This window comes from Poeciliopsis prolifica, unplaced genomic scaffold (assembly GCF_027474105.1).
Source record: "Poeciliopsis prolifica strain line A6 unplaced genomic scaffold, Auburn_PproV2 SCAFFOLD024, whole genome shotgun sequence".
In the NCBI taxonomy this organism is placed as follows: Eukaryota; Metazoa; Chordata; class Actinopteri; order Cyprinodontiformes; family Poeciliidae; genus Poeciliopsis; species Poeciliopsis prolifica.
In genome coordinates, this window is record NW_026562399.1 from 1,967,603 (window position 1) to 1,991,754 (window position 24,152).

Consider the following 24,152-nt stretch of genomic DNA (forward strand, 5'->3'; position numbering starts at 1 on the left):
TGCAGTGTTTTATGTTGTCATTTTGCTCTTGATGTAATAGTATGCTACTGTTAAATCTATTTTAGATATTCTATTTTCATTGGTATTTTGACTACTTGTGATTTTGTGGTTATTGCGCTGGAATTTCTCCACTGTGGGACATCAGAAGCTATTTATCTTCTCATTTCTTCCAAATTATGATCAAATTTAAGGTTTATGAAGACTTCTTCAAACCATTGTGCAGTTTTGCTATCGTTTAGTGTCATTAAATATTCTAGTTTCAGTATTTATTTTATTTTTTTTACTTTTTATTGCATATTTGCAAACCAGTATATTGTTGCCGTGGACTGGCACCAGCTGAGCTTTGGCTGGATTCACACGAATGACTCACCTGTTTATCTACACACATCAGTCGCTCTTCCATTTTCTGCCCAGTTACATTTTTTTTCTTTTTGTGCTGAAGCTGACAGCAGAGCACATGGCTCATTCCACAGAAAGTTCCTGTTAAAACTTGTTCAACTGCTTGAAGTTAACTGTCTCTCGGAGGAACAGAAAGTACAGAAAGGCTATAAATACATTTTTAAAATATGGAGGATATTTCCCACAGGCATTCGCCACCTCCATTAATCTTTCATGTTGTTGCTTTGGTTGAGTACTGATAATTGATTATTACTATATTTATTATTATTACTAAGACTTCATTAAATTTGACCATGTTTTTTTGAAACATTATTCCTTTGGGTTCATTTAGTTGTGACAGACACACTAAATAAGGTTAAGGCTGTTTAACAGTCTATCTGTATCTAGCTGGTAGCTAGCAATTTATTGAGCTATTTAGTCCTGTAAGGTTTTTACCAACTTTCCCCTAAAAATGATCGTAATTATTTTGCAAACATTCAGAAGTAAGTTGAAGTTTTGGTTACCAACTATTAAGATATTCTCAAGTACTTAGACGTTTATATTTAACCCTTGTGTTGTCATGGTAAAGGGATCCATTACCATGTTTAGCTGTAGAAAAAACACCCTAAATGATCTTTTTCCGACTCGAACTTTTATGACTTTTCCTAAATTGACCCCATCATTAGAAAAAGTGATTATATTTCCATGTGTACACCACCATGGTACAAGGATTGTCTTAAGGGTCATTTTGGATCCATGAATTATAAAACCATTTAAACGCCAGAATGCAGAAGTAATAACTTCACATTTACATAAATACAATAATAAACATTTATTGTGTAAAAGAAAATTGCTACAACACTTGGCTTCTGGTAAAAAGAAAAAAAAATGTGTAAAACTGTTGTGCGTCTTTTTGTATTGTGTAACAAAAATACATGATGAAAAATATATATGGAATTGAGTTGAATTGGTAAATGTCAGATTGTTTCATCATGCAAAATAGATTTTGGATTTAAAATTAAATTAATTTGCTTTATTTTGGAGTGTTTTTGACCCATAGGACCAGAGGAGTAAACAGAATGTTAGGATCGCACAAGGGTTAAGTTAGCAGTTTAGCATAGCTTTTGCTAAATATCACATTAGTGTAGTGCTTAAACATTGGCCTAAGTAATGTTTATGATCAGTGCTTTAGGGTAGCTGCACTGCTAGCTATCTTAAAGTTCAGAAGTTTCCATCCATTTTCTAACATCCTTGTCCCCAGTGGGGTCAGGAGGTGCTGGTCACCAATCTGTCGCAGGGCAACACAGAGACAGACAACCATGCACACACACACACACACACACAGGGAGACATTATAGAAACCATTTAACCTAACAGTCATGTTTTTGGACCTAGAGTATGCAGTATTAAGTACTTAATACTTAATGTTTGATTCTTATTTTGATCAGCAATAAACAACAAATCTTTTTCAAGTTCATAAGTTAATTTGATTTAATTAAGTCTTAAAATGTACAACACTGCAAGTGGAGAACTGACAGGAGGTTTGATTAAACTTACAATAAGTGACAAAACGCATCTGCTCAACAGACCCAGACATGAGTGACTTGTCCCAACAAAAGCTCAGCACTGATCACCCAGGATGTTCACAGTGAAATTTCCTGAATTGCTTTATAAGAAATCTGAGAGACATTTCTCCTCTCTTCTTGAAATGTAAGAGATGCTGAAGTGGGACAGCAGCAGGTGTTCCTGAATGCCAAACCTTCAGGGTTGAGGATGCCTGAACGGCCTGAGCCTCTGTTTGTTTTAAACACTCTGACACTGTTTCATTTGGAAACTGCTCCTCCAAGTCGTGCCTGAATGACATGTGAGATGGTGGAAATAGGGAAAGCAGCCAAAAAAAAGATGTCAAAACAGCCCTCAACGCCTCCAGAGTGTGACTTCTCGCTCTGACACGCAGGGCTCAGCCGCATTGTTCACCTAAATCCACCGTTTGGTAAAAAGCTGCCTTAACAAAAGATCCACCAAATCCACAGAGCGTTACGTGATGTAATGGACGTCCAACTGGTCTGTTTGGCTGTATTGCACTGACATGTTGCAGGAAACCGTCTGTGTGTTGGTTATGCTGCTCAGATAATTCCTTCTCAGAAAGCAGCAGGAATCAGTTTGGACTGGTGCCTGATCGTGAAGATGCTGTGGAAAAACTGCTTCCAAGAAACCCTGTGATGCTCTGCTGTGATTGTAAGTTTTCAGGCCTGAGGGGCTGCAAGCGAAATGCCTACTGCAGGAAGATCTCTATCAGATATGGAAAATGGAAGGCCTATGAAAAGTATCTTCTCATCAAGTTTGTTCTTATTTTGCTCAGGAAAGCATTCATCAGAGGATCCTAACCCGAACGTTTGACTAACATTATCACATGTATGAATATTCATATAAATTTTAGCACAAGAAAATAATTAAATTAAATTAAAGAAAAGAAATGTTTTGATTTTTATAAGAAAATGAAATTATAATTAATGGTATAAACTTTATTTATTTGAGTTTTATCTAAATAATAAAAACCTGATATATTTATTTTATTTTATTCTAATGTGGGAGTTTTGTCTTTTGGCTAAAAGCTGTCCTCAGTCAGAGATGCTGTCCCCAGTCAGAGACACTGTTCTCAGTCAGAGACACTGTTCTCAGTCAGAGACACTGTTCTCAGTCAGAGACACTGCACTGACCTGGCATCAGAATGCATATCAACAAGCCACCAAGCAGCAAATATTTCTCTTTTATTGCATTTATATGGCTCATAAATGTCTCCATCTGCAAGAATCCAGTGACTGCCTGTGCGTGTGTGCGTGCGTGTGTGCTTGCGTGCATGCATGCGTGCGTGTGTGTGTGTGTGCGTGCGTGTGTGTGTGTGTGTGTGTGTGTGTGTGTGTGTGTGTGTGTGTGTTTCAGCAGTAATAACACAGAAATGACCACAGCTCATCTGAGACTGAGAGCCAGGAGACTCTGCTGGTTGTTGAAGTGTGGGCTTCTACCAGGACCCGTCTCAGACTGCAGCTCTTGTTTCACAAAACAAATCTAACTGAATATCATTTTTAGATTTTCTAATTTCTGTCAAGTTCCCTCCCTTCAGCTCAGGGGAGCCAAAGTTCTGCCTGTGTAAGATATTAACACACCAAGGTGAAATGAACGCCTCAGCAGATGATCTGGCAACAAAACAACCATCTGAATCGATGTAACAAGGAAAAGTTACAGGACTTGGGTTTTATTGTGTGCATCAGTATTACTGATTAAACTTTAGCTTTAATAATATAAAGCTACATAATTTTAAAGTTTAATCAGTAATACTGATCAGTAATACCGTTATAACAAATTTATGCCAGATCATGATTTCTTGGTTAATGTCAAGTTATAATAACAAAGACATTATCGCATTATATCTCATTATAACAATGAGATATTATACAATCTCAATATAATGATAAACATTCTCATTGTATTGAGATAGTATCTATCTCATAAAGATGATTATAATGCTATAATAATAATAATTATTATTATTATTATTATTATTATTATTATTATTATTATTATTATTATTATTATATTGAGATAGTATCTCATTGTTATAATGAGATATAATACTATATCTCATTATGTAGATATGAGATACGACAACATAATATTTCATTATGAGACAGTAATCACAGTATCTCATATTGAGATAACTATCTCAAAATGAAATATATTGGTGGCATGGAGACCAATCGTCTAGCAGCGCCACTGTGGTGTATTGTAGGTCCGCTTGTCCTCTGACCTCTCAAGTTGTTTAGTGGCCCGACTTACGTGGCACCACTGCGGTTTATTGTAGGTCCGTTGCTGGGGGACCTCTGGTTGCTGGGGGACATCTGATTGCTGGGGGACATCTGGTTGCAGGGGGACATCTTGTTGCAGGGGGACCTTCGGTTGAGTGGAGACTTTTGAATTGTTTTTCAAATGACGTTCCAACTTCCTGTTCAGGTCTCCAACCAGAGCCTGCAAAGATGTGACTGTTTCCTCCAGTTTACAAACATGTTCTGATTGATTTTTCAGTTGTTCTTCATACTTCAATTTGATCGTGTATTCGTCCATTATGACTTCTATTAATCCTTTGTTTCTGGAGGCATATTTCTCTGCCTCCCTCTTAAAGTGGTCCAGCTCTTGAAGAATTCTATTGTCCGTTGTTACTTTGTAAGTAACAACGGACAACAACGATCCTCCTGTTTTGTCTAAACCGCTGATGTGTCTTTCTTGGGCTGGTGTGTTCTTCATCCGACGTTCTCTATCTAACATGTTCTTCAGGTTTTTAATTTCTTCCTGCTGGACTTGGACTTCTTTCTCTCTTGCAATCCGTTGCTCTCTTTCCTCTTCCAGCTCTTTTTTCAAGTCATCGATCTGCTTTGTCAAATCCCAGATATAATAAGTTGTTTCTTGCTCCTCGTGGTAGAATGATCTTGGACTATCAGTTGGTTCGTCTTCGGTCTCATTGGGGCATTCCTCTTCATCATCAAAATGAAGGACCGCGTCATAGTCAACCTGGATGTTTTGTTCTATCATCTCCATCCAGGAAAGCGCTGAGGAAAAATCTTCTTGTTGGTTCATGTTTATCATCAATTAAATTCTTGGTTATTTGAAAGGTTTGTAAGATCTGGAATTATATCCTCCAAGCTTCGATTAATTTCGAGCGTGCTTTTAAGAGTGATCTGTCGCGATAGAACTGTGGAACAGGTCTGAGAAAACACTGTCTGAGAGCTACAATCAAGAGAGAGATTCCTTTGTTGTATCACAGTGATGTCATAACCGCTGACGTCATAGAGAGCACTGGAACCGAACATGTTAATTCAACCTGCTGTTTGAAAAATGTCACACAGTAGCACTAATGACATAGATAGAGAATGATCCGGACTGTGCAGCTAAAAACAATGAATGAGACGTAGAGGAGGTGACCAATCCTCGGCATTAAGTTGGCAACATGTTGAAGATTGAAGGCTCACAGGTGAGCCAGAAGCCAGAACTGCTGACAGCACAGTAAACAGATATCATTAAAATGGTAAAGGAGCAGATATTGGAATGGAAATCAACTTGAACACAGAACCTGAAAATGCTAACTGCAGTGCTAACTGCTAAGAGAATTTAAAAATTGTACATTTACAGATATTTATGTAATATAGTTGAAATGGTTCAGGTTAAATTCTGCTAAAATGGGTTTCATAGTTGTCCTGTAATGAGTGGTTTTTGGCGCCCCCTACTGGTTGCCTTTAAAAGGAGGAGAAACTATAGATTCCACACAGTCTGTTGGGCGCTCTACTGTGGTCAGTCATCAAGTCTAGTTCTTTTCTGAACAGTAGTGGTGGTTGTGTTCTAGGACTAACATGGAGTTTTATTGCAGTACCCAGAACTAGTGACCAGTAGGGAGGCTTACTGTGCAGTTTATTGTTGGCCATTCATTCCAGGTAATTATGTTAAATGTCAGAAATTTATGTTGTCAGTTATTTTCAGTTAAGTTGTCAGTTTGCTGTATTCGCCAGTCTGTCAGGTGTTTGTTCCCTGTTTCTATAACGACATGACGTGGCCAGTTCGAGGTTAACTGTTAAATAGTTTATTAGTTAAATTTGACTGATGTCTATGTTTATTTTTCAGATTTTTTTTTATTTACAAGAGAAAGACCAGTTTGTATGATATTTATTTGAAAGATGTATTATCAATCAAAATTCACTTTACAATCACCTGTTAGAAAAATGTGTTGTTGGACCCGATTGTAGTGATTATTTGTAGGACACAGTGTGTTCAGCTCTCTACTGGGTACCAGAACTAGTGGACCAGTCGGGAGGCTCACTGTGCTGTTTATTGTTGGGCATTCATTACAGAAATTCAACCAACTGGCCTCCACAGTGTGCTGTATGTGGAGGAAGAAGTCACATTTACATATTTTCATGGGAATGCATCTACCAAGATAATAGGGATAAATAATAATCATACATAAAATTAGACTCAAACCGCTAGTTTTCACACAGACGTCCACGATGGACGTCTGTGTGAATGGACCATCACACCAGATACTGTCTGGAGATAACAAGTAGAGGAAGAGGACGGAGCGTTTTGGAGCAGCTCAGCCTCTCCACACTTGAATCTGATAGAGAATTTGTGAAGGCAGCTGAAGATTAAGGGATGGAGGATTCTATTTTTTATTCATAACTGCATTACAACTAACAGGAAGAAGCTTCAGCGTAATTAAATATGTGTGTTTGTTTTTCAATTTAAGTTCCAAATATTTGTTCAATGTGTTATTTACATACTGCTTCAGTGTTAATTTAGAAGAAGCACTGTTTGTCTTTTCATTGTTTTGTTTATTTGAAAAACCTGAAGTGGAGGTTCATCTTTAATACTTTTATAATAAGATTATTTAGTGTTTTTTTTACAGCCACTGAGCATCTTTTTGCCTATAGTTAATTAAAAAGGTGTTTTGCAATTATTTGCTTTTATGTAATAATTTTCCGATGTTAGTGATAAGTTATAGCTCATTCTGTTAAAATCTAATAAGGCAGATGTAATATTTCAGGAAATTGAACAAAGGTCCCCACTATACACTATACAGCTACAAATAGTGTAAAATATTTTTTCTGGATTTTTAGAACCACTAGAAAGGCTTGTCCCCGAATTCGATGAAAAAAGTAGTAGTCCCCGTGATCGACGGAAACACGTATGTGTGTGTGGGTGTGTGTGCGTGTGTGTGGGTGTGTGTGTGTGTGTGTGTGTGTGTGTGTGTGTGTGCGTGTGTGTGTGTGTGTGTGTGTGTGTGTGTGTGTGTGTGTGTGTGTGTGTGTGTGTGCGTATTTGTGGGTGTGTGTGCATGTGTGTTAATGATTGACCCAATCAGGACTGATTGGAGCCAATAAACCTGTTTGGGTTAAAAAGTAAAGTGAGTCGCCTCAAGTGTTGTTGTTGAAGTGAAGAGAAGTGAGTCCTGTTGTTGAATTCCAATGTCTGTCTGAGAGTTTTTTATTATTAGATCAGTGTGGTGGATATTGTTTGAACTAAATACAATATGTTGGTTTTCAGTTCTTTAAGTAAAACTCAGAATGTCTTTTAAAACACACGTTTCTTTTATTTATTTATTTTTTTGTTTAACATCAGTAACAAATCACAACACAGAAAGACTTGAAGACAAACATGTACTTGGTTCTTGGCTTTTCTACTCTTATGTTTTTACGTGGCGCCCTCTTGTGGACGCAATCTCAATATCTGATTGTTTTTGTGTCTTTCAATACTAATGATCTTCAGTCTCTCAGGCTAACATGGCAGCAATAACTGACCTGCTTTACTTTATTAATTTTGAAATAACAACATACTGTTCGAATGCCAAATTTAAAATAAAATTTGGGGACTATGCACAAATTTTAACCCCAAATCTGATACTTTTATTTGTTAGACTTTTTATATGTGCTCACATTTTGGTGTATTGTTATGTCACCTGGATATATGTCTTTGTAAAAATACATGTGTGAAAAAAAATCTGTATTTTCATAATAAATTTTTAATAATGCGACCATCAAGTTGCAATAATACAAGATTAACATCATTATCAAGTGAGATATTGATATTGAAAAATAACTCCTACAGTAAAACTAATTTGGGCATCTTGTCAAGTAATAATTTAGTATTATCAATATTATAATAAATATGTATCAAATTATGATCAGCAGACAGAACCTGAAGCAATTGTGCAAATGAATGTGTTCATTTCAAAGACAGAACTGCTGAGACTCTGGTCACATCAGAGCTAACTATATCAAAGCTTGTTTTTTTTTTATTTTATCTCTTCTAATGTTGCATCTTAATTCTGATAAGATTATGACTTTATTCTTGTAATATATTTGAAATATCCTCTTTGACTGGCCCTAATGCTTTGTTGTCGAATTGTATCATGGCAAAAACTACCTTTAAATTTCTCCAAAATGTCATCAATGTCCCAAACTGTACATTTAGAAATATGGAGGAATGAATTAACACTCTGCAATCTAAAAATAACTTTGAAATTGTGCTCAGTAACAGTTCAAGGAAAACTTACTGCTTGCATTACCAGTAAAACCTGAAGCACCAGTAACTGTGTTAACCTCTCATCTGCTGATTTCAACACAAATCCAGTAAGTAGTTTTTTTTTTCTGTTCCACTAAATTTTGACTGAATTGTTTTTCACTGTGAATTTGTAATATGAGAAACAACACAGAGACGGCAGGCATGAAATCGCACCAAAAAACATTTTTTTATTCTATAAAAGAAGAAGAAAGGGAAGAAAGGGGGTCAAAAATAATCACAACTGTACAGGGAGAAAGCGACTTTTAAACACCATGAGTCACAGTATCAAAAAGCTCATGTTTTCCGCACTGATCTTTACACTTTTGTTCTGTACAAATAAAAATAGAAATCAAGAGAAACTAAGAGATAATTGTATTATCATGATAACTGCATTGCACTGAGTAAATACACTACTGGCCCATAAGTTACTGCATTCAAATAGAAAATACCTAAAAGTTCTGGGTTTTGCAGGAGAAATGATTCACGGTGGGTCGAGGCACGCGCACACAGACGGACACGGGCAGTGACGTCTCAGCAGGGGTCAAACTCTTAAAATATGTTTCACAGATGAACATTCCTGTTTGTGTACATTTAAAAAGGATGACAAAAAACCTCTGAAGGAATACTGAATAACAAAAGATTTGATAAAGAATAAACAATCAGAACAGGAAAGTTAAGTATATAGAAACATGAAAAAGTATTTGCTCTCTTACAGATTTATTTTCGTTTAACTTTAAGGGTTTCATCTCATTAAATGCATTTTAATATCCTGAAAGAATTTGTTCCATACTTTTTATAACAAGATGATCAGCATTTTTTGGAAAGGTCAATTTAAATTTTTAATTTGATGTGATCAAATCAGACCTGGAGAATCAAGAACCCGCCAGACAGCATGAAGTAGGCTAAACGTTCTCAAAAAGCAACATATCATGCCCTGAATTATAATTAAAAGGACCACAATTCTTCCACAGTCTCATAAAAGGCTCATTACTAATTGTTGCAAATATGTAGAGACAATTATTTGATTTAGGGAGCGATTCCTTTTTCATGCAGTGCCTATCTCAAATTAAATCATCATCTGAAAACAGCGTTTTATATTTTCTCTGGTCATTTTTGTCTGATGATAAAACTCGTTTGTTGATGTGAAATATTTAGTTTGTGAGGGAGCAAATACATTTTCACATTGTTTCACACTGGACATTTTACCTTCCAAATCCCACACTAACACTCTGTGTCCGAGTCGTCATGACGAGGCGTTTACATCCCGGCTGACTCTCCTCACTGTGACGCTATAGATGTAAAGTGTTTTTGCTCATGAAAGCTTCTGTGATTTCTTGTGCTTGTTAAGTATTTTTCCTAAAGTGCCATTCTCTAAAATGACGGGACTTGAGATCTGGGGTGAAGGATAAAAACACTTTAAATGAACAGCTTGCTTGTTTTCTCACAGGATTCACTTCTAGTTTGTTCTCTCTGACTGTGATACGTTTCCCTCAGCCAAAACAGATTTGATTTAAAATGTTTCTACAAACATTTCATCTGGATGCTCCACGATACTGCTGAAATAACAATCATAATAGTTTCAAGGATCCATTTTGGGTGGCTTTACTAAGTCATAAACCAGATCCGGTGGGGTCACAGCAGCATAAAATGCATCTTCCTGGAGAGTCTATAAAATGTTAAAGTCATTATCCAAATTCTTAAAGAGATATACAGTCTGTGGAAACCCTGAGGAAAACTCAAAAATGTCATTATTCTCTGGCGCTTAAAGAAAAGTCTATTTTTTTCTCAGAAGCTGGGAGTCAGAGCCAGAACTGACATTGTTGGATGCATTCAGTTTGTAAAACAATACAGGACGGAAGTAGCTCAATCAGCAGCACAAGCAGATCAAAAATACAAGTTTCTGCCTTGAAAACAGGACAACAGAACGTACTCTGATTAATTTATGTGCTGCTGATTCAACCAGCTGCAAAATAACACAATTCACCTCTGAGCAGTCTGGAGCAACCAGGTGTGGTTTCCAACTTTCAGATTATTTTGCAGCTCTGTAGAAATGTTCAGTAATGTTCAGTCCCAACAAAAACATTGGATTATCAATTTGAGTTTTTTACATCTACTCCTTGAACAGATTTGAAAATACTTAAAAAGAAAGAAATCAACTTTTAAATTGGCATAATTCATATTCTTGCTGGAATGCTAACATCATGCAGCGTCTAGTGGCCTTCAAAGAAGTTTTTAACCTCAGGAAGTCCACCTCTCAAAAAAATACTGATTGTTTTGTTTGACTTTTTGGTTTGTGTGGCAAATGTCTATTGACTTCTTTTGCTCCAATGAGTCTTTTCTTTATTAGGCAAGCAAGTGAAAAATGTTAAGCTATCTTGATTTTAAATAAGTATTTCCTGTTTCTTTTGTCTGATAAAAATAAAAAAGGTTTATAAGCATCAATTCTGCCTCTTCAACATCAGCCTCAATGTTAGGGTATTTCTTCATTAAAAAAAACTTAAAATGAAGAACAAAAATTTAATATCAAGTGCTTGATTTCTGAACTAACTAAAAAAGAAGTCATTTAGCTTTAGCAGTCAGGTCTAGGGATGTATTCATATTTTTCTATAAATAATGCTCAAATTTGGAGGATTTTTCACTTTAACGTAAGAGAAAACCCCACATAAATGTGAATTAATAAGCCAAAATGTTAAAGCACCTCACATTTGTTCCATACAAGCTAGTATTGCTCGCATTATAACTCCAATAGCTTCTAGAAATCTAGAAATGTGCTTTCTCATTATTCTCAGTGGAGCTTATGAAACTCTCTGACATTAAACGAAATTGGTTGACAAATATTAAAACAGGAAAAATAGCACTTGTTATCCTAATCAACCTATAAATGCAATTAGCTTGTGTGCTTGTATATTATGTACCATCTTAATGAATTAGCTCCGTCCTGTGTTTGCTGGTCAGGGCTGGTAATATTCCTTTAAGTTTAGTAAAAAAATTTTCTCGTAGACATTGCTTCTTCGTTGATAGCGTCTCTCACATTTAGATTATGGCATTTGTATGTCCAACTGTAGCTAATAAATTGAAAAACATAATTTGTCATTTTAGAGCATTTGTATAGTTTAGCTTTACGAAATTACATAAATTTCATTAATTAATTGGTAAAGTGCTGGAAATGTCAGCTTTTGTGCCTTTGTGAATCTGTTTCTTCAATATTTAGCTTCTTTAGTTTGCTTTTTCATCCTTTATGCATTTCAAGCTTTGGGATCAACCCACACATGAAGTTGGAAAAACACATATCAAACAAGAAAATTTGAATTTTGAACCTTTGATATTACCAATTAGTGTTGCATTTGAGTGAATTAGCTACCCTGCTTAGTAGAATGAGACTTGTAATCACTTCAACGTCTCGAGATTAAACGATATATTTAGAGATATTTTTAAACTAAGAAAAATAAAATGTAAAACTTTTAGATTAAAAGCTGAAATGTTCAAAGCATCACAAGCTAGTATTGCTCCGTTTGCCTCAACAAAACATTTAGCCATGAGATAATTGATTTTGTATTTTGTTTGAGTTTTATGGTGACATTAATATCTAAACCCAGATTGAAAAAACATGTTATAAAGAAACATAGTTCACAATTGTTACTTCTAAGTTTATGTAGCGTCAAAGTTAAAGATCGTTTTGCTTGTAAGGCTGAACTCTTTCTGTGGTCATGTATTTTGTTTGCATAAAATAGAATGTATTCATATGTTAGAATCTTTTATGTTCTATTTGGGAACTTTTCAAACTTTCTACAAAAGTAAAAAATGTGAAGCTCGCTTCTGATTTGACCCCAGTGAGTCTGTTTCTGTTGACCGCACCTGAAGCTCAGATGACCTTACCGACAACATCCGAGTGCTTTTTGTGTGACAGAATTCAAATCAGGTCCAGTGATAAAACATTAAGCTCTTTCACTATTGAAAAATAAAAACCCTGTTCGTCTTTTTTAACAAAAATCCTCACCCCACCCAAACTGTCTCACACGCACTTACATGCTCACCAACGTCACTATAAGAAAAACAAAGCTATTCTCCATGCAACACAAGTGTTCACAACACAAGTGGGACCACTTTTTAAGAAACTACGAAACAAATGCATTTTGGGGGGACAACACTCATGATGAAACATATTTTCATCAAACCAACAAAGGAAGAAAAAGAAAAACGATTTTTTTTTTTTTCACATTATCTAGTCAGTGTTAAAAATAGAAATTCACCCGTTACATTTACTCTGCACTATCTGATTATATACAGTTATGTACATGGATTTCTTTTAATTATTTGTCCTTAATGTCTTATCAACAGTTTACAAAAGAAAGAAAATTGCAATCAAATGCATAAACTCTTCTAAAAAGATGTGCTTAGTAACTTTTTCTTTTTTTTTCTTGAAGCAAGAGGGGATAATAAGAAAACTGGGACTGTTGTGTTGGTCTGCTCAAGTAAAAAGAACAATGTCCCTCCAAACAAGTGACTGAACTGAGTTAGGATTTTAAACATTTGTTTTTATGTGAAGAACTTTTCGTATTTCTTTTATCTAGCTTCCACTGATTTACAGCAAAACAAGTTAAAATCCCGACTCAGGTCCAGTGACTGTATTTGGATTGATCTTCTTTTGCAGTTTGCAGGAAAAGCAACAATCTGCCCTGGTCTCAGCATGCACTCAGCTCACAGGAAACCTGCATGTCCATTTCATTCACCAACTTTGCATTCTCACTTTCAAATTTTTTAAATAATGACAAAAATCCGTATGGTCTATAAACAGAATATCTTTTTTTTTTTTTTTTTTGCACATGAACAGACCAGAACTATAAAAGAGGTTCTTTCAATCGCCAACGAAGCCTCCATAAAAACTTAGAATCTGTTGGCTTTGCTCAACAACACAGGCTTCTATCCTGACGTTCCCACATTTTTAAGATTTTTGTGAGTTCAAACTACCAAGCTAGTGCTCTACTTACTGAGTTGAACAGAACAGCGCGTGGAGCGAGGTCTGCGTTTTGTTGCATAATCAAGTTCAGCCCAGGTCAGGGGTTGGAAACCAGCATGTTTAAGACATGTACACAGGATCAGTTCTGCTCCAAAACACCAACAGTTTGATTTATGTGCTGAACAGCACCAAAAAACAAAAACAAACAAAATAAACCCCATTAAATCCAGATTTGCTCAGTATTTTGTGGAGCACACTGTATATTTACTGAGGGGTTTGACCCTGGGGTCAAGCCTCTTGGGGCAGAAATGCTAGTGAGGAGAGCACTATAGTTTCCCCGTGGTCTGAACCCAAAGGCGTGATGGACCCTGACAGCCCGGTACAGTGCCTGTAATTTCATTGTTGACCTCTGACAGACGACCTACAGCCAAAACCTGACGTACGTCACAGGATGTTTCAACAAAGATGAACACGAGTCGCAAAATGAAGCAATTTCTGGTGCTACAAATTCACATAATTAATTTTCAAACTAATCTAGTGGAGATCCTCACATTTTCTCCCTTGTCTTTAAGGTCTTGAACACACGTAGCCGGGGCTTTATAAAAACAAATATCTCTGCCAAATCATGTGAAATAATAACATCGCGTCCACAGGATCTGTTTAATAAAGGTCTTCATCAACACGAAACTGCTGGGTTACACCACTCACCGTTGTTTTAAACATGCCAAACCCATAGGGGGCAGTGTAGGGCAAAGCTGAAATCTATGTCAGCCAATTACATCCTTCAAAACAACCACCACTTCCTGTAAGGAATAAAACATGGCACTAGAATTTGTGTGGACAGAGAGGTTGAGCTGCTTAACGAATTAATAAACGAAAATAAATTTATCTTTATCTCATAAGCAGAGCCCTTTTTTCATATTCTTTATTTTTATTTTCATTGTAACAGACCCTTTATTATATGCATTTGATTTTTTTTGCACATTCAAGAAAATAGTATTTGTACAGACTAAAAGGTGCACATTATTTTATTTTATTCATTTATGTATATATTTATTGAACTTTTTTTTTTGCTTAATTTTTTTTACATTGTGGATTTCTAGACACTAACAGCAATATTGCTGATAATTGTGGTTAATTTATGTGATATATACGTCATTATGCCTCTTTATTGTGTTGAACATCTTTCGATGTAATGTCTTTGTTTGTAATAAAAATATTTCTTTTTTGAAAGAAATCAAAACAAAGGTTGAGCTATGTTTAGTACTAGAATATAGAGCCAATGAAACACAAATCGATTTTAATGATATTAAACTGAGTTTACATGTGGATGACATCCGGCTACGTGTGGACGAGGCCTAAGAAAACCTCCAAAAGCTGCTGGATTTATGATTTATTTGATTTATTAGGTCACGGTTTGGACTGCGAACTTCGTCTCAGTGGCTCTGGTTTCGCCCTTACAGATTGACTTCAGTTATTAAGGCTCAACGGGCAAGAGGTAAAAGAACGTTGACAAATGCCCGCAATAAACACTCGTAAAAATGTTCATTTCTGATTATTTCTAGTTTTTTTTTTTGTTTGTTTTTTTTTTTTTCTCAAAACTCACCCACAGTCACACAAACGCAGGCAACTAACACACAATCTGAAAAGTCCCCCCTATTATGTTTCCCTGCATGAAGAGTTTGTCTTATTAAACAACTTGTGTTGCTCCGTCTTTTTCACAGCCTCAGAAAATCAACAAAAAGGATCTGACTTATTTATTTTTTTTGTTGTCGTTACTGTTCAGATCGGCAAACCTGGAGAAGGAATAAAACAAACTGTTCACCGAAGGCCTAGCTTTCCTTCTTCTTCTTTTTTTTTTGTAAAACACCAATAAGAACGCATACAAAGCAAATACTGTTGCCGAAGAAGGATTGGAAAGGTGTGTGTGCACGCCCGAGGGAGAGGTGGAGGGAAAACATGAACAATGTGACTGATTCACTGAAAAAAAACAAAAAACAAAAAAAAACTAATCAGTCTTTAAAAAGTTCACAGTCTTGCAGCTCCATGTACAGAGGAGAGGCGGGAAGGACCCAGACCCTGGACATGTCACTTCAGCTGCCGCAGGTGGGTTTGCAACATGGAGTCGGCGAAGTACTTTATCTATAAATATTAGAGGCTGTGTTTGCAGGAACCCCAGGAAGTCAGTTGAATTTCCTCCATTCATTAAAAAACTTGAGTAAAACATTTACTAAGATGTGACTTAAAAGATGAGAGAAACCAGATCCACCAAGGAAGGCGAGCTAAATGTCATTTATAAACCACCTTCTAGTCGCAGGCAGATCGCCGATCCATGCAAAACGACTCTGGACCAACAACTCTATAATGCGTACTTTTCAATATGCCCACATTTCACCATTTAAATCATTTTTATTATTCTAATGCAATAGTCGTAATGCTGCTAATCCTTAAAATAAATGCTAGAATTATGTTATTCTTAGTGAAATTTTTAATGCAATACAAAAATCTTTATTTTCAGCTACAATAAATTAACTTTTTTCTTGGTGCAGTTTATTGAGATGCACCAGCAAAAAGTTCCTAGTACCCCTAATTTTCCAGCATTTATGTTGCTTATTCGTATTGAAAAGAAGGGATTCAACTCAAACACTGCTCGCTCTACATCATGTCAATAATAAATTTACTAGGATGTTAGATGGCATTCTTCATGGTGAGTTGTTTGATCACACAGCTAAATCTCATGTCACAGCACAGGGCTTAAACACAAAGTCAGCATTCCTGAAAACGTTCCTGAACTCTTTGAGGAGCGACTGAACAGCTCTTCACCAACTCCAGGCTTCAACTGAATTCAGAATGAAAAAAGAAAAAAAAGGGGGGGGGGGAAAGCAACTGAAGTGACATCCAAATAACATTAGATTTTTAAAAAACACTGAACAACCTCTTTGTATCCCCTCCTCCTCCTCTCCCTTGGATGGACTCATGGATGGATGGATGAGTGAGTTTCAGTCCCATCTTTTTCTCCCAATCCTTTCAAAAACTGAGTTCTGGATTGTAGAGATAGGACTGAACTGGGCTGCACAATGAAGATAATTAATAAATCCACCATGCATAAACACATATGCACAGACACACTCCCAGTTGTCCTGTAATTTCAACATGGAGAGAAAGAGGAAGTGTTCTTGCTCCCCCTCTGCAGATTGTGTTTAGAAATCCTGGACGCAAAACGTGGAACATCGTGGAGGCTCTTGTCTAAGCGGGTGGACTCTGGGAACCCGAGAGGGTCAGAGGTCGGTTCGATGGGCTGGTTTTGGAGGGATGTTCACATCATCACGTGGCGGCGGCGGTGAAGGGACAAATGGTCAGACCGAGAGAAAGAGCGGTCGCATTCCGTACAGCGGAAAGGTTTGATTCCTGTGTGCTTGCGGAAGTGTCGGGTGAGCTCGTCGGAGCGGGCGAAGCGCCAGGTGCAGCCCTCCCAAGTACAGTGGTACGGCTTCTCTCCTAGAAATAAACACAAAAATCATTGTTACATAAGCAGAAGCATCAGGCATCTAAACTATATGTAGTTCATACATGGACATCGCACCCAAGGGGAATGTGGATGTCTTAACATCTTCACTTTTTCTCCAGTTTTGCTCATAAACCGACTCTGGGAGTGCAGTGAGACAAATGTCTAACAATAATTAATGGTGTGTGCGTTTAAATCACACAAACTCGACACATTCTGTCACAAATCTGATAAATCCTGGCTCCTGTGCTCCTCATGTATGGAAATCCAGGGGGGGCAAAAGAGATGCAGCATTTTTAGTTTTTCTCATGCAAAGTATGTCTTTTAACGTGCACACAACTGTGTTCTCAACTTAAAGGCTACCACAATTTTTGTCTAATAAGCGGTATTTGTTGGATGGAAAAAGAAGAAATCACTACAAACAAAAAACAAAATGCAGCAATTTTGTGGATATGTGGTTAAGCATACAAATATGTTTACTTTTTGCATTTCCAGGAGTATTTCAATGAGTAACATATGAAAATATTTAAGTTTAACATTTGATTTTTATTTCTTCAGATAAATCCAGTCAAAGTAGCTCAAGCCCTTCTTCAGTTACTCACTTGCTTTAAATCGTTCACACAGAAGTCTGATTGCGGTCGCGTTTAATTATTATTGAGAGCGAACATGCAAAAAGAAAAACAATTCAAACTTCAGGCAAACAGAATGCCATTACTGTCAAAGGCAAAAATGTTGTTTTTGGATGTTTTTGTTTAGAAGGACGGATGTTTTTGGTGACATGTGAGCTGGTTGCTTTCCTTTTACCTGTGTGTATCCTCCTGTGGGCTTTGAGGTGAGAGCTCTTGGTATAAACTTTTTTACAGCCTTCATAGTCACACATGTGGATCCGCCGCCTCTTTAGGTCTAGTGTATCGGGATCGACAGGTTCCAAATCTATAACTGACCTGGGACAGAAAGATGCAAGTAGGACTTAGTGATGCTGGACAGTGAAAATACAATACAATTTTTTTTATTATTATTTCGTCTTTTTAAAACAAAAATTCATATCAATGTATTACAGCAGTCCTGGTTTATGGAAGCTATTCCAGCAGGTTTGAAATCTCATATCAACCTCAGGGAGCCCATATCCAATATCCCAGGTTTCCAGAGTTATTTATTGGCAAGTCAGACCCGTTCCTGAGTATTAAAACTGGAAATAAACATATTAGAGAAATAATCCAGAGGAATACTATTTGCAAACCTGCTTCAATCTTTTTTCTTGAACAATCTTTATTCAGATATTGATTGGGAACAAAAATGATTATTGCCAAGAAAGTTTTTGTCTCAAATAAAGTTCGGGAGGCTTCAGCTCAAGCTTTGATTGTTCAGTAAATTCTACGTCTCTGTGAAGGCTTTTCTTTGAATATTTAAATGGATCTCCAAGTCCATTTTACAAAGAGGTGTGACGGCAAACTGCATTACATTACCCTTGAAGTTCAGTTGAGCTCATCGGTGTAGCTTAGAGAATTCCCTTTGAGTTTTCTCCAAAAACGCTGATTTTACTAGTTAAGAGGGAAAAGATTCTTGTTGTCGTTTTTCTAAAATCCAAGTTGGCATCAGTTCTGTGAATATGAATAACATTGTAGTTTCATCCTTACCCAGCAGGTGGTGTCACACATTCACTCTCCAACAGCTTCTCAAGACAACCAACTGTATTTTACCATTAACCTTTCTGTCTTTGTCATGTATTCAGATCATTCCATTTATTCTTTTCTGACTGGCGCTGAAACGGGAACTATCTCTTCTTAATTTCACTCTGATCTACTTTTCTCTTTTCTGCTTAAGTATCTGATTTATAAAGCTTTCAGTAATTTAAATGTCTCAGAAGATTTTGTATTTTTGGGGGGTGGGGGTAATGAATGGTATTGAGAAACAAAAAAAAAAAAAAAAAAATCAATGATCTCCTAGTCCATTTTACAAAGAGGTGTGACAGCAAACTGCATTACGTAACCCTTGTTTACACCCCGGTTCTGGGACAGCCCTGCCCAGCAACACACAGTCACACAAGCAATCTCTTTTTTTTTTCCTCTCACACAGACACACAAACGCACAACTGTCCAAATAATCTTCCTTATAAATATAAAATACCCCACAAATGCGCTGAGTTTTTACAAGGCAGTCTCTCCGTCATGCACACACGTAGATTACAGAACTGAACAAACCATCAGTGTCCACACCCTGGAAATACTGTTAAGTAACAGCACCACGCCCATGCAGGTGTGGCAGAAACTCTGTGCTGATCTTCTAATGAACCCACTGGACACTAACACACACACACACACGCACACACAAAGAGAGAGAGAGAGAGAGAGAGAGAGAGAGAGAGAGAGAGAGAAGTGATTCTGCAACATCTCAGACTTCTTTTTATGAAGCATGCAGACTGCACCTCCAGTCTTTCAGCACACTTTCTCTTCCTGTCTTGCAGCCTGGGTGTCTCCAGTGTGTTCAGCTGTATGGTGGGTTATATAAGGTTATATAAGCATCCAGTCATGGCTTCGCTGCAGTAATGTAATTAGTCAGGAGCCTGCAGGCGAAGGAGGTGACCCACGCAAAGACTGAATTTCTCACAAACCCTGCTGCACATTGCATTCTCTTTCTGACCCTGCTGGCTTGTAGTATGGCTTCTAGTCAGCTGATGTTGCATTAATGGCATATCAACAGCTTCAGCAACTTATAAAGAAATACTGCACCTTGCACAGTTAATCATGTTTTAATGGTTAGCTTCATCGCTGATAATTGGGGGGAGAAAAAAGTCATTAGTTGGTTAAGCTGTGCAGGAAAACTTACATTTGACCATTTGGTGTTTATTTCAGCAGATAGAATCGATCAAGTTTGTTAAACAGGTTATCTTGAAAATCAAGACAAAAGCAAAAAATAAAATGGGCTTAAAGATCATTTTGAGAATGACTTGCAAAAAGACAGTGTTTCGAAAACTTCCACTTCTCATTAATGTTGCGAATATGGTAAGTGCAAAGCTAACCAGTAGGGAGCGACTCCAGTGGCTGCAAACACATGCTAACAGATCAGCCAGAATTTGGGTTTTTTATGTGTGGGGGCTGAGGGAGGTCTAGATCCTGGTTAAACACAGACATTTTTCTCAGTATATGATGGTCAACAGAAGAGCTTAAGGTAGGCCCATAGCATGACCCCTCCACCACCATGCTTGACAGACCGACATGTTTCTGCTGATGTGCTTTGTGTGCGTTTCTTCAAACAAGGAGCTGTACATTATGACCAGACATTTCTGCTATGGTGTGATATAGCAGAAATGGAACTGCACACTGTTCCATAAGTTTCTCGTTTCATGTAAATGCAACTTTGCAAATCTTTTCAAACAAAATAAAAACAGAGTTCTACCGTCTTCTATTAATTGTAATGAACTTTGACATTTAACAGGATATACAGAGTGCTGTTGTTTCATTTGCCATGTCTGATACTGAGGAAAATTTGTTGAGGAATGATGGATGGTCGGGCGGATGAACGATGGATGGATGGATGGACGGACGGACGGATGAACGATGGATGGATGGATGGATGGACAGACGGATGAACGATGGATGGATGGATGGACGGACGGACGGATGAACGATGGATGGATGGATGGATGGACAGACGGATGGATGGATGGACGAAAGGATGGACGAATGGATGTGTGGACGGATGGACGGACGGACGGATGGATACTCTTACCCTGCATCGATGCTCTGGGCGCTTAGGGAAGCCGATCCGGAGTGACCGCTCTCTGCGTCGCTGTCACTCTGATACTCCACTGGAGACGTCGAGCCCGGCTTGATGCGAACTGCAGGAGAGGAGAAGACGATAGAAAACATAAATCAGTTGTTTAAACAGATGAATGGAACCGTGGAGACAGTGGAAGGTGGAAAAACGGTGGGGATGGGTGGAAAGCAGAGAGTAGAACAGCAGGGGGTTAATTGGAGAATTACAATGTCAGGATTTAGGCAACTTGGCAAGACAAAGACTGTCTGAGTCTGAGTGCATATCAGAGGGTGTGGCCTGCTAAGCTGCAGCATTAATGGAAATCTCATATTGGAATTCACTGTATCTTTATCCCTACATTTTACAGTTTATTTTCAAACGTATTCAAGCTAAAGGAAACTCTTCCTGAAGCATCCTCTTTACTCCCAGAAGCTAATTAGTAATTGAGTGAAAGATAAATCTCTGTGCTGGCTTTCCTGGAGCCTTGGCAAACTGCTAAACTCCTCACAGATGCCTGTTTATCGTGAAGTCAGGAGGCTGTTTGTTTTTCAGCTGTGATCTCCTGATAGTCCAGAGGCGTGGCGAGACTTGTTCAGTTTCTCTGCATTCACAGAGATGAAAATTATTGAAAATGATGTCAGAATCGGTTCTTCTATGTGAAAATAATGACCTCTCATTTCTTAGGTTTTAAAGTCTGTGGTGATTTTTAAGAAAATAAGAAAGGAGTATGAGGCTCCAACTGGTGAAGAATCCACAGAACATGGCTGCAAACATTTAGAGATCTGAGCCAGATCTATAAACTGACTTGCAGCTCGTCAGCTTGTTTCAGCTAAAGCTCTGTGAAACCACAGTGTATTGATTGTTCAAAACCAAACATGTATGAGCAAATAATTTCATATTTAAATCTGAAATTTAGCTTCCTAGGCAAACAAATGTACAGTTAGCCAGCCACAACCCATCATCACAAGATGACTGTAGTTATCCGCGTTGTGCATTTTCTTTTACACTTTTTCCTTCCACTCAGCTTTCCATTTACATCCACATACACAAGTCTATAACCAGCCAACATCTTTAGGAACATCTAATGGGGCACTAAAATGTTAGTGCTGTTAATGCTAAAGCATTATCATAAACATTAGTTCTGCTAAAACTATGCATTTAATTTGATCTTATAATTTACATGTTTTATAATCCCTCTAGACACTTTTTTAACATTTATGTCTTGATCTCTATTATCCATATTTTCTTTCTTTTATGTTTCTTGAAAAAGAGCGGGAGTGTAAACAGTCTTCACACACTTCAAAATAAAAGCATGAATAGAAACATTTAATGAGTTGAAGAAATCTTAACAGTTGAAAAAGATGTTGAATTTTATTCAGCTGAAATAAAGTTACAGCCAAGTAAATCAGTGCATTAGAATATGTCTGGGAAATCTATTTTAGGGGAAGCTAACTGTGCTAAAAATTTTCAACATTAGTGAAAGGGCTGAACAAAAAAAAAAACAGCTTGGTATTTAGCCACTAGAAATATCCTTTGGTGGCTTATTGACCTTGAAAGAAATGTCTGTGATTGTCTGCTAGAAACCTTTCAGGACAGCTGCCTTCATCATGATTGAGTAGGCAATCATGATGGTGTTTTTTTTTTTTTTTTTTTTCAGTTTCCAAGTTTCACTTTTGAACACTGACACTGAAAAAATATACTTAGTAATAATAATATTGCCATTTCCTGAGACAATCTTGTTTGTGGGTCAGGCTTTTTGTGTGAGACTCCTTTCAAGGACTTAAAAACACCCAATCATCAGAAACAATTGGACACGTTGTTCGCAGGTTTCTGTCCAATCGCAATCAGTTCAAATTAAATAAAACATCTAGTACCCATTTAGGTCCCATTTACTGCCCAGATTTGTCCTGAAATAATTATTTTTGCAATTACGCAACACGGAGACAATCCTATCTGGCGCCCATATGTAAATGTTGGCTGGTTTCTTAGCCATCACACAATACCTTCGTGTAGCTGTCTTATATGACTTTTTAGAAATCTGGTGTTGTTGTTTTTTACTTTTATGGACCTTGTTGCGCAGCATTATCTGATGTATTTAACAGTTTCTGCATTGCTTTGCTTTGAGTTATTTGTTTTATTCAGTCTTAATACTTTTGAAAAGATCAAGCAGGAATGAAGAAAGTAAACACTTTTTTCCCATAAGATTGTCACTTTATATTTGATAATACAGTGAATGGAGACAGAAGTGACCTCCCCCTCGTCTGCTATCTGCAGGAATGTGGGACCCAACAGTTCAAAGTCTACCAGCCTGAAGAGAGCAGTAAGGGGTGGGGAGGTCTGAGGGTGATGCAAGGAATTTGGGTGGAGTATATGCATGACACACACCAAGAAAAGACTTGCTTTTTGTCTCTTGAGACCATCAGGCTCCCCCCCAGTCCTCTGGTTGCTGCAGCTTTTCTTTTTCAAAGGCAGAGAAAGAAACAACCCATCTTGTCTCCCGTCCAGCCCCCAGAGCCGCTCCCCTCTCCTTCACATCCTTCCTGCCGGACCCTCCCAACTCATAGAGTCGTGGAGCCCGCTTTCTCTCTGCGCCTTTCCAACCGACTTTAAATCTCGTTTGCCTCCCACACACCACCGCGGCGCACGAAGCGTCATCTGCCTGCAGTTTGCTCGCTGTGCAGCCACACAAGGCTGAACAAAACGTCAAAAAGTGTTATCTGTGCGCTGCACATTTTACTTCCAGTGCTTCCAAAAAATGTGGACAGAAATCAAAATATGTGACACAGAATCCACCTGGCCTGATGAACCACACCAACACTGGAAGAAAAAATTAAGCAGGGGCCTTTCAAATTCTTAAAATCTATCTAAATGTAGACATTCAATGACATGGAGAATCAGGGGAAATCATCAAAAATGTAACTTGTGTCGTCCTTACAGCAAAACCTGTATTTTGGAATAATTCCACAGGTATCTGGAAAGGTGCTCTTGTAGAGCATTATCAGGTTTTCAGGCTGCTAATCTGATCTAATCTCTAAGAATGAAGTCTTTAAGTAATCTGATTAGTTATAACAATAGGCGTGAATACAATATATACAATTTATAAAATTAAATAAAATACTACCCCACGGATGTAAACGGGTGTCTATGCTGCCATCCATCCCTAGTAGATGGCATATCCTAAGTGCTACAGTGCTAGGTCTGTCATTTCTGTTCAATGACTAACCTTTAGCACTTTCAATTTGAACCAGAGTGCATTGAAATAGAATGCAAAGCAAAAATGACAAGGGGAAATGAAGATGAGGAGAATCAAATGGTTGAAGATGAGAGAGTTGGCTGAAAAAGCTGGTGTTTGGAAACGTCAGCCGGAAAAGAGACTGTATGATTTCAAGAGCTCCAATTTCTAACTCAGAAAGGATGAAAACATTTGTTGAATATATTAAAATGGTAAGT

At 37.5% G+C, this 24,152-nt stretch overlaps 1 protein-coding gene across 1 annotated transcript in view; it reads right to left on the reverse strand.

Annotated features, from left to right (window-relative positions):
- Nucleotides 1-8,647: 8,647 nt before the first annotated feature.
- The window catches only part of klf8 (Kruppel-like factor 8), a 66,968-nt gene continuing 51,463 nt past the window's right edge, over nucleotides 8,648-24,152 (reverse strand). Inside the window, exons 5-7 of the mRNA XM_055046598.1 lie at nucleotides 20,676-20,784; nucleotides 17,751-17,890; nucleotides 8,648-16,939 (exon numbers count right to left, since the gene is read on the reverse strand). Of these exons, the coding sequence (XP_054902573.1) occupies nucleotides 16,758-16,939; nucleotides 17,751-17,890; nucleotides 20,676-20,784 (431 nt within the window). The 3' untranslated portion in view covers nucleotides 8,648-16,757. The remainder of the gene's footprint in view (nucleotides 16,940-17,750; nucleotides 17,891-20,675; nucleotides 20,785-24,152) is intronic.